At 49.7% G+C, this 11,261-nt stretch overlaps 4 protein-coding genes across 4 annotated transcripts; 2 read left to right on the top strand and 2 right to left on the bottom strand.

Annotated features, from left to right (window-relative positions):
* Positions 1-420: 420 nt before the first annotated feature.
* On the top strand, positions 421-1,413 carry D7B24_004759 (uncharacterized protein; the record flags this gene model as incomplete). The annotated part of the gene is made up of 2 exons (XM_028638924.1): positions 421-812; positions 861-1,413. 2 exons carry the CDS (start codon positions 421-423, stop codon positions 1,411-1,413), a joined length of 945 nt encoding a protein of 314 aa, XP_028490152.1.
* Positions 1,414-1,880: 467 nt separating this feature from the next.
* D7B24_004758 (uncharacterized protein) lies at positions 1,881-2,929 on the bottom strand (the record flags this gene model as incomplete). Its single annotated transcript, XM_028638923.1, has 3 exons — positions 1,881-1,913; positions 1,973-2,371; positions 2,465-2,929. The coding sequence occupies 3 exons, from the start codon at positions 2,927-2,929 to the stop codon at positions 1,881-1,883; spliced, it is 897 nt and encodes a 298-aa protein (XP_028490151.1).
* Positions 2,930-4,660: 1,731 nt separating this feature from the next.
* On the bottom strand, positions 4,661-5,066 carry D7B24_004757 (uncharacterized protein; the record flags this gene model as incomplete). The annotated part of the gene is made up of 2 exons (XM_028638922.1): positions 4,661-4,665; positions 4,724-5,066. The coding sequence occupies 2 exons, from the start codon at positions 5,064-5,066 to the stop codon at positions 4,661-4,663; spliced, it is 348 nt and encodes a 115-aa protein (XP_028490150.1).
* A 1,181-nt stretch (positions 5,067-6,247) lies between these two features.
* Positions 6,248-7,942, top strand: D7B24_004756 (uncharacterized protein; the record flags this gene model as incomplete). The annotated part of the gene is made up of 3 exons (XM_028638921.1): positions 6,248-7,149; positions 7,259-7,313; positions 7,427-7,942. The coding sequence occupies 3 exons, from the start codon at positions 6,248-6,250 to the stop codon at positions 7,940-7,942; spliced, it is 1,473 nt and encodes a 490-aa protein (XP_028490149.1).
* Positions 7,943-11,261: the final 3,319 nt, after the last annotated feature.

Genomic DNA, 11,261 nt, shown 5'->3' with positions numbered 1-11,261 from the left:
CCTAACCCTAACCCTAACCCTAACCCTAACCCTAACCCTAACCCTAACCCTAACCATCCTCAGCCTACCACTAGTGGCCGGATCCAAACCTAAATGACTCAGATCAGCCGATCGGGCTTAGAGGCCCTAGTATCAGTCGCTTCTCCTAAGCGGATAATAGACCTATGATACGCCCTACTATATATCGAGATAGTATACGTAGGGCGGAGAATTAAAGCCTCTATGGAGGATTTGAAAATAAACGAGCCTAGATCCTTACACTATGCCTGATAGTGTGATATCGCGGAGTATTCTCGCCTTTAAGCCATTAAGTTCTTTTCTTTCTATCTCTCCTATATCTTTGCTTCTCATCCCGATTCTTTCCTCGCCTGTTTCACTATAAGCCTCGTACCTAGATACTGAACAATTAATATAGCAAATATGCCCCTCGTTGACGCCCTCATTATCGGCGCAGGTCCTGCCGGCCTGTCTGCAGCCCTAGCCCTTGCCCGTCAGCTGCACACTGCCATTGTCTTTAACAGCTCACTCTTCCGCAACGCGCGTTCAGCGCATATGCATACCGTCCCCACTTGGGATCACAAAGACCCCTCTGCCTTTAGGAGCGCGACGCGCAAGGAGATCTTGGATCGGTACAACACGATCTCATTTGAGGATCGCGAAGTTGCCAAAGTTGAGAAGACTAATGCGGGCGACTTCACGGCGACGGCTGTAGATGGGACAACATTTACAGGCAGGCGAGTCTTACTTGCTACTGGGGTTACTGATTTGCCGCTCGATATCAAAGGATATGATGAGTGCTGGGGTCGATCTATGTGCGTTTTCCCCCCAATGGCCATAGCACATATCGCTAACTGCCGCAGCTATCACTGCCTCTTCTGCCATGGCTATGAGGAGGCCGGAAAGTCCTCAGCTGGTGTCCTTGCCGTCGGCGAGACCTCTGTCCCAGCAGGAGCCATAGCTCTCGCTCGCAGTACCAAGCAGTTAACCTCCAAGGCTGTGATCTACTCCTCAAACAATCCCGCAGTGCAGACTGCAATCACAGACCTTCTCGACCAAAGTACTACCGCCGACATCACAACAGACGATCGGGAAATCATCTCCCTTGCTCTTGGCGCGGAAGGTTGCGGAATCACTATTACATTTGCAGACGGGAGCTCAGTTCAGGAGGCGTTTCTTGTGCACAGGCCGGCTACGAAGCTGAACGGCCCGTTTGCAGAGCAGTTAGGTGTGGAGTTGTCGCCGGGTGGAGATATCAAGGTGACACCACCATTTGGAGCCACTAGTGTTAAGGGAGTTTATGCGGCAGGAGATTGCGCGACCCCGATGAAGAATGCCATGCAGGCGATGCAAATGGGGACTTTTGCGGGGGTGGGACTTGCGCATGACTTGCAGGCTGAAGGGCCTAAGATGTAAAAGCGAGGGCAAACGACTTCACAATGCGCCTACACTCCGGAGATACAAAGTAGAATGGGTTCAATTTCTGTAGCGAAAACAAAGTATTCCAATACCTCGTGTGACTTTCATAGGAGATACTGATTGAAACTAAAATTTGTCGCAGCATTTTACGGCTGCTTGAATAGGCGTTACAGGAAGGCTAATAATCATTACACATCGGTGTCTCATAGCGGAAGAAAAATGTTGCTTCATTGTCAAGGGGTTTTAACTACAAGCACACGAATCCATCCTATCAGGGTTCACACGCCCTATTTCAACGTTGGCCTCTTATGTCTGCGCTGTCTGCGTCGCCCAGAAAGTAGACATTAGACCTGTTTCACCCGTTGTAGCCCAGGGGTTCAGTTCCCGTCTGGCCTTCAATGAGATCGAGGATTTATTTCTGCGGGTCTCTTCCAGCAAGGCAGTTCCGCCAGTTCTTGCTTTCACTAATTTTCCTCGTGCTGGCCCTCTTTGTCCGTCTAGCTACGTTGTTAAAGCCCTTCGCAATTTGAATCGCGGTTCGAGCTATTTTAACGACTCTTGCGACAGTCGAGAGAGCAGACAGGAAGATAACAATCAGCGGGCAAATTGGGCATCGCTTCGTCAAATCGCCGCGGAGCACCAGATCCGTCCTGGGTGACATGCGGATCGCGTTCCGGGAAAACTTGTTGGGTATGTTGTCACGGCCACGGGCGGCGGGGACAAGGGCGATCTCGCGTTTTTGATTTCCCTCGCCGATGTTGACGTACTTGTCGATATAGTCGTCGTTTTCGAAGAGCTCGTCTGACGAGTCGTCGACCCACTCGTCAACTTCGAGCCCCTCGGGCCAAAACTCAAGCAATTCCATGCTGTCGGTCCAGTCCTCGTCAAAGGTTTCGCTGTATTCTTCGACAGCAGCCACACCCATGGCCAAGGGGACGAGAGCAAGACAACGAGCCTGAGCAGCAGTGTCAATAGTTGGTTATCGCTTGGAATTCGAATGTGGCACAAGACCTGAGAAGAGGTTGCCGCTGATCGTGGGATTACATACCATGCGCCGAACTTTGGTCCGGTCTTCTCGGTTGCGTGCTCTGTCATAGGTGCGTTGATGCGCTTTCTTCCACCTCTCGAAACCGCGATTCTCCTTATACGTCTGTCGTTTTTCTTTGTAGACCTCATTGAACTTCTTCGACTTCTTGTCTTCGACACATTTCTTCTGCTCTCCGTCCGGCTTTTGACCATTCGGACAGTCCTTACATTTACTGCAGTCATTCGGATTGATGATCTTTCCGGCTGGGCAGTTGTCAACGCAATTGTTGCAAGCCTCTCTATAGTCCCAAAACTTGACCTGATTGTTGCCCTGGTTTCCGCCTTGATTCTGACGCGTGTGTAGTTCGGAAGCGTACTTGTCGCGCCCAAAAAGCGTACCAGGATGGAGAAGCTCTGGAGGATAATGGGAAGCGATAACGTGGTTGACCATTACGAAGATGGCCTTGGTGGCTGAAGAAAAGCGCATGATGACGAAGACTTGGATACAGGTATCTGAAAGAACGGAATCAATATTGGGAAAGAATTGATAAGAAAACGAAAAAGAATGATAGATGGCCTTCTGCTCTTAAGTCTGTCAGCCAAAATGCATTGAACTCAAAGATAGTTCAAACATTGTTATCAGACTTGTACGTAGTGTTGGGTTCACGACGTGTGAGACCCGGAGGTCGCACCCAACAGTAACCCTGAGGGCACCTTCAGCTCATTAACGGGGTCCATGTACGGGGGCTGAATCCTCCACGGCACAGTTTCTCTCCTGCCTCAGGGTGACATGAGGCGGAGCATGCATATGCAGCAAGAGGTGTACACAACCTGAACTTGCCTAGACCTTGGCGACTGCGCGACGTTCGGGGGCGGGGCCGATTCGTTATCACCCGTGTCACTGACATCGATATTGTCCTTGGCATCAGACCAGAAATAGACCCAAAGTCGAAAACACGATACTTTGTCTACCTCCAAGTCTATGATATACACAACGACATAGCTACATAGGAAATACTTATTGGTACATCTGCGTTGTCCTCCAGCACGATGATTGGGGTCATGATACAGGGGTGATGGGGGCTTTTGACAAAAGACATGTTGCATGACACCCTCCCCTTTCCATTTTTTTAAATGAATATCTGAGAATAGCACTGTTTTTTGATGATAATACACTTGCTGATTCTCGTGTCGTGTCATATCTTTGATTCTCTGTGCCAATTGCAACCCATGTACTTGACAAGTCTTGTATGACGTGGTGGGAAGTTCTTCATATTAGCTTGATAGATGATTGATTGGCGATTGTCGATATTCAAGAAGTACATGCATCTATTTCATGAGCCAAAATTTCGATCCAGTGATGTAAAGGCGATGTTCCATAATAATTGCGAGGGTTCATTCCAACCCCCCCGGACTAAACACATGGACCGGCTACGAATGACTAGGAGCCTGAATACACAAACATGCATGTCTGTGCCTTGATGTCAACGTCGAAGTATATTCTGCAGATCTATGCGTAAAGATATTTGGACAGGGCTGTATTCAATGCTCTGATCCCCTGCAATTAGGAGGCTCAAGAGGGGCTAGGGGCGAGTCTTCCTCCATAAAAGCGCATGAGGAGAGAGGCAACATGAAGGTAGCCTTATGACACTTTGTTCATGAGACACTGGCGAAGTTTTTTTGCGTTATGATATATTAATGGACGAAATTCGTTGGCTTTTTCTACTCGTGCATAACAAACAGCCTCACGTGGGTCTCCAATCCCAGTGGCAACTGGAATGCAGGATTTCATTTGTATGAGCAGTATGTAGGGACGCACAGGCGCCCGTTTGCCCCTAGGGGATTTTAAGGCGTTTAAATATATCATCATCATCATCATCATCATCATCAGCCTCACGTGGGTTTGAGCAATTACTGATACCATTTCCTCACGAATGGAATTTGAAAGTTGCAAAGACATGATCTGCATTTTACACAGGTGGAATTCGATGTATGTGAGTTGTTTGATATGATTTAAATCTAACCAGGTTGAGTAGAAAGAAGTCCGAAGCATGACTCACGCGTGACGCATCACACGTAGCCTGGCTACCCATCAAGTACGTAAAGCGTAAGCATCCAAGTATGCAGTGAAACCCAAGACCTGCCCTTCTGTGAGTGATGTGAATTGACTTCTACATGAGTATGGAGCGTTTATGAATCTGGCATTGGGCCTTGAGCTTTAATCTTCAAGACACACATTAGCGCGATGTCCTTTGGGGCGGATGTGGGTTCGATATCGTACCACTCATGACATTCCAAACCTGAAAAGAACCGTAATTCGGGCCATCTCCGGTGCGCAAGCAACCGCCCTCGGCCTTGTCGATAATCGTCTCGGGATTGCAGTCGTCCGAAGCGAACATAACCACGTAATCGGGGTTTTCCCCATCGCCGAGGCCCTTGACAGTAAACGATTGGGCCACACCAACATGGTCGGTATGGCAGTCTGGGGAGGCCTCGACTTCTACAGAGCCGAGCGCCGCGCTGTTGCACGAGTTGCCATTGTAGAAAGTAAGTCTGTGCTTGAAACATGATGACACTGATGCAACCGCCACGGCGGTTGCCAGGAGTCTAATAGTGATGTGCATGGTGAATGGAGAAGATGTAAAGAGTTTGCGGTGCTGTATCAAATATCTTGCTTGATGGTAGTGAAGTGCTTAACCGTCAAACGAGAAGGCTTTGCGTGAGATTTGGTCGGTGGGTGATGAGAGGCTGGGCGTGACGTTGTGTCCTCACCAATTCTGTGGAGTGTCCCGTAGAATTTATAACATCAAGCCATCCTCGTTTCGAAATAATACAGGACCAGAAATACACCAAAGCCGATTGAAACTTTCAATCTCAAGCAATGTCGTAGATAGTACTTCATTGATCGATGTCATGTACAAGATGGTACCCGCGGCCGGCTGAAATGGGGGCCTACACGCGCCAACCTGCGTGTCTTGGCTGGGGGTCCGGAATAGCCGCTAGCCTTCAAGAGCCAAGACCCGCGACATGGGGGCGGCAAGATGCGGTGCTCAGCACTGGTTCAGCATACACTAAACATACCAAGAGGCCAAGCAGAAACAGTGTGGCTTGTGAACACCAGAGCATTGGCACCGCTGGCCATTGGTTCGTTGAGGTGAGGTGCGGCCAAGACTAGGTGCCGATTGACGAATGGGCAAAACAATTTTGCTTGCCCAGCCCAGCTATACAGCCCTGCGGCACAAGAATGCAGTCGTCTGAGAATTGCACACGCATATGCAGTCATACCAGCGTTACAATGATTCTTCTTAACATAGGTACTCCAAGATTTTGACGTTGCAAACTGCTCTTACGGCCCCCAGAAGTGTATGCGACACACGCTGAGTGCATGACCACGCGACATGTTATGAAATGCGCCGAGTTCCAAGATCCTTCGAGTATATTCCCTCGTCAATACAGCCTACATGGTCAGAGTCGAGCTCATGATGACTTCTGTCAATCCATTTGGGCGTGCGTCGAAGCCCCCAACAGCCGCATATTGCGTTCGTTGGGGGCTGCACACAATTCGAGACCAATTGCAGTTGTGGCATCAATTATACCATTCGACATGGCAATGGTTGTTAAAATGATTAAATAGTTGTACTTCTCCGCCAGGAAGCGGCTCGTCTGGAGTCATCATTCTCATCTAGCACTGCTCTCAAGTAGTCCGAGACTGAGCAACATCATCTTCATTGTCATCTACCTTTCTCTGACTTATCCTTCCACTCCTATTCTCATTTGCAGGTCGAAATTCATACAGTTTCTCGTCATGAAATTCTCCATTCTTTACGTACAGCTTGCATGGCTGACAGCCGCGGCAACCGCTGCACCGCAAGGAGGCGGCGGAGATGCATCCGACAACGGCGTTTCATGCAAAGCTTTCAAGCATTGGGACTGCGCAAATCCTCCACGCGTCGATGAAGTTGAACTCCTTGACCTAGGAGATCTGAGCCTTGAGGATGCACCAGCGAGAAGACTACGTCTCAGGGACGTCGACTTCTCCGACGTAGACGAAAAGACTGGATTCAATGTCACAGAGTTGATGAGAAGAGAGAGTGCCATCGAAACAGACGACAAAACTCTTCATTCGAAGATCTTGAGGTTACTCTTAGACCCTGAGGTTGTCGGCGACAAATCGGAGGTTGCGAACTTGTACTACAAACGACAAGCCGACGACGGGGACAGCGGCGACGATAGTGACAACGATAACAAGTTTGACGCGAATAAACCCGATAAAGTCTTTGCCGACAACAGCGCTGGCCCCGGGAGTGCACATACTTACAATATGTGTACTCCTAAGATGTCCTACAGAGTGCAGGGATACGAAGGTACCACGGACCTTTACGATCTGGAAAACTGGGGTGACTGTAAAAACTTCAACATCGTGTACAAGAAAAATACGATGAACAACAGGAATGGCCTACGAACATACATTCGGGAGCATATCTTGGAGAAGCAAATGCTCCAGATTTTTATTAACCAGAAGTTCAAGGGCCAAAAGGGAAGCCCCGTGCCTTCTTATGATACGAATGTCATTAAAACCCATTGCCACTATCTCCAGCGCTTCTGGGAGGGCAAAGGTAAATTAAGTCAAGTTGGAGAGAAAAAGGATAAGGCTTGGGATGCTGTAGCCAGAGCGTGGCCCTACAGAGAAAATAAGGATCATTCCAGGTAAGACGCCGAACCCCGCCTCGCATTTTGAAACCCTTCCTCTGTCCCCTTACTTCGCTTCTTTAAATAGGAATGAATACACTTGAACCCGAACTAACAAGCCATCAAGCGATGTTAACGACATTGTCTGGTTAGAGGAAGAGCTCAATGGTTATAAGGAAAGGGTATGTTCTTCCCTGTATTCAAACGTATGATAACGGCCTGGGGCAATCTCTCCCTTCTCGTTTTCTTAAAGAAGGTTACACGTTCAGATGGTTGACCTCTGACGTGAGAAAAGCAGGCATTCGATAGTTCCAAATCCTTAAGATCCGACAAGAAGATGAAAAGTTCTTTGCAAGACATCCACGAAGCAAAACATGCAGCGACTGCGTTGAGAATGACTATTCTGGTCGGCAAATACATGGACAACGATGGCATCAGCGCCATTTACAAGGCTCAAGCGCAGAGAGTTGCGGTTAAGTTCAACGAAGTCGAAGATGCTTTGGTCGTGAATTGGCAGGGTTCGGGAACGGAGTATGAGCGGCTTGATCTGTCCGGAAAATGGCTGCAATTTATGAAAGAATGGACGGACAGAACAAACAAAAAGCTGGAAGACTTTCTCCTCAAATATCTGCCGAGGGCTAAGCAGCTGATCAAAGAGGCAGATGACAAGGCTGCAGAGCTGAAGAAGGAGAAGAAGGAGCTCCCGAAAGATGACAAGGATCTACTGGATACGCTGAGGGCTACAGTGGAGGAGATCGAGCGGACAACAGGCCCCAACAAGCCAAAAGCTTTATTCAAGAATCCCTTCTAGATAGACCGACAGACAAGAGGGAGATCACAGACTCACACGCTAGTTCCTTAAGTTGAATTGAAATGCGAGAGTTTCGTTTCGTTATGGAGCAATAACAACATTGTGAGCGGGGGAGAAAAGACCATGTTTCAAAACAGATACAATACTCCATCCCCAGTGACAGACTGAAGTCAGACGCTCAGAACCTTGCAGGTGATAATTTTGGAAAGCAGTCAGTGCATTTTCAATATGTACTAGAATATACCAGCGTGCACAGCATGACACCTGCAGGAATGGAGCTCACGCAGCGGCAGCTATTAATAACATGCGCTGGTTAGCGCTCAGTGGCGCGGCGGGACCAGCCGACGGCCATGACCCCACTCCTGTCACCTACAGGTACAAATGGTGAGCTTGGCGTACACTGTACCCTGCGTACAAGGGGCGGGGCCAGCTTAGACTTCTTTTAATACCCGCTGCAAACCTGGACCTGGAGTATAGATAGAGATGGTACAAATCCACTGTTCCTGCCGCCTCGAGAGAAATCAGGGGTTATCTCCATTTATTTTAAACAAGCTCAAACCCCATTTCGTCCAGGCCATCACAGAACCGACCTTCAGTTACAGTTCCTAGTATCGCAAATTGCCCAGCACATCGTCAAGATGGACAAACTTGGTCTCGACATTATCTCCATGATCTTTGATGAGATCAGGCAGCTTCATCAGGCAGAAAGACTACAAAGAAAATATGCAAATTTTGCAGCGATTTCGCGCGCGTGGCAGGCTGTCGTGGAGCCTCAGACGATGAGATTTATCGATGTTCCAAGTTCGTCTGACGGCATGGCTTGGTTTTCCCGCATCTTCTCACGAACATATCGCCGATCGTACCTGCGAACCGTCATACTGTCGTCGAAGATGCCCACCAATGCCGCCACCGCCGAGGAGCATTGCCAGAATGAGGAAACCGTGGCTACGGATGTTTCGACACTGCTCCGCGAAATCCATCGCTGGGAGCAGAACCTGTCGGACGAGGCTCTTGAGCCATTGGAGCTCATACTCGTATCCGAATGGCCCAATAGAGAGACCCATCTTCACAGTTCCCCAGCCGAGGGTCGCTACCTCACGATGAGTGATGCTGACGTTGCCGAACTCCCAAGGCCGCGGCGCATAAAGCACTTCCAGGTCGGTGGTTGCTCGCCAGGCCTAGCCCTGCATCCGACGAGCTTGTGTCGGCTGGCATGTGTCTTGCCGCTCCTTGAAACGGTTGATCTTGAAATTCTTGATCCTGGGCACGGACGCCCACAAGTTCGCTTGCAACATCGCAATGCTCTCGCCGACGGAATCACTATGATTTCGAAGTCCTTACATGGGCTGAGAAGATTCAAGCTTCGGCAAGAGGGCGGAGACAGTCCTGACAATCACAGCTATCAGTGTAAGAATTTGCAAGACAAGCAGGGGGTCGATAAGCTCTGCGAGGCCATTCGGGTGCTTTCTCAGATGACTGGATTTCTGGAGCTCAAGCTGGACATTCCTAGCATCTCATCTGATCTTTTCTGGGATCATCGCCATTGCGCATCCGTTAGCGAAGACAAGTCCGTCTGGCCCTCTCTCAGGCGCCTCGAGATCGACTGTGGCATCGTGTTGCCCAGTGGACAATGGTATTATACCGGGGACCGAACGAAGGAAGGAGCTTTGCAGCAAGGGCGTGAAGACGAAGAATTCGATACAGACTTTGGAGTCATGAGTTCAGGACAGGAGAGCGACGGCTCAGACGCGGAGGACGACCCGGCCTGGCTATGGCCACAACATTTGTGGCGCATGGAACCGGACCCGGAGACTATGAGCCCACTGGCGATTAGCATGGCTGCCGCTGTGCGTCGGATGCCGAATCTGCAATCTGCTACTCTTCATATGGATTTCTCCTCCAGTAATTGGCGGGCCATTTGCCTCCAATGCGTGGAGCCCAACGGTCGCTTTCCAATCTACGATGACGATGGCGAAGGATCGGCGTTTCGCAGATGGCGAGCTGTAGTTGAGAGGAACGTGCGGTGGAAGGCGCCCTTGGAGATGGCGAGGGAGACGGAAGCCTGGACGGGAAAGGACCCAATTAGGGTTCAAGTCGATTAGTGGTCCTGATAGTGAGCAATTCTAGTCGGGGTCTGACCACTTTGCCTGGCCATGAACCTACACAGGCCCCTGATCCCCCGTTCTTTGCCTTGGCCTCATTTGGTCAATCAAGCTTTCTTTCTTCTCTCCACATGCTCCAGGATCTGAAAAGGCTATACCTAAGAACGTTCAACATGAATAGCGTGATTCTCGCAACATGCCCACCGCGCGCATTATGTGAAAGGAAAGAGCGTAGTTCTCCTCTCGAATGCCGCTTCATCGTGGCAACTATGATAGTGGGTGTCAGGCCACCCTACGGAGCCGCGAGGGGGCCGCTAAATAAGGAGGCCGTTCAGGGGGCTAAGGGCCACGAGAGGACGCATATATAGGCTCCGGAGGGCCCTCCAAGCTGCGGAGGCCAGAATTCAGATGTATTCCGATCCTATACCTATATTCTAACTACCTATGGACCCCGTGGAAGACCCCTTCACTCTGCTCTAAACCACGCTCTGACGATGGGCTTGCCTCCCTCAAGCATGATCCACAATCTGGCTCTCGACAAAGCACTACCGCGATCTTCATATACATCGCTGTAAAGTTCTCTTACTGCCCGATCTTCCTTGATAGCGGACTCAATCTAATTGAAAGGGTGCGATGGTCCTCGCGAGCTGGTCCAGCCCGGAGCTCCGATCCTCGCGTCGACCTGAAAACACATGAACACCCTTATAAAACAAGTGTCTGTCGGAACTATTTATTTGTCCCTCAAGACATTGATTGTAGTTGAAGCCCTTAAAAGGAGGGGAAGGGCAAACTGCCGTGCCATCGAGGATTCACATGACGATGACCGGAACGACGGAACAAGGCAGCTCAACCCAGCAATTACGAGACAGAGAGGCAATAGGATGAAACGCAAGGAAGCAAAATTTGCCAGTCCAATTCCAAAGCTATACTATGCAGTTACAGTGAGTGAGTCCAAAAAGTCGAATGTTGATACATTCCCAGCGAAGAGAGAGCACACGCAGCAAAAGGCCGAGTTCATGAGGGAAGACAGTCATCCTCCCAACCAAATTAAGCCGCCAAGCCCAGAGACGTGAGCTCAGAAGTCGTTACAACTGAAAGCAACCTTCAACCTGACATCACTCTCAGCATCATTGTCTACATGGACACGAGACAGCTCTCCGCTCAGCACATACGACCATACCTACTGGAAAGCTCGGGATCCCGTCCGCTCTCCCATC

This window comes from Verticillium nonalfalfae, assembly GCF_003724135.2.
Source record: "Verticillium nonalfalfae strain VnAa140/NRRL 66861 chromosome Unknown scaffold_276, whole genome shotgun sequence".
NCBI classification, from domain to species: Eukaryota; Fungi; Ascomycota; class Sordariomycetes; order Glomerellales; family Plectosphaerellaceae; genus Verticillium; species Verticillium nonalfalfae.
Note: the sequence above shows the minus strand (reverse complement) of the source record. Positions and strands in the feature narration are given on the sequence as shown.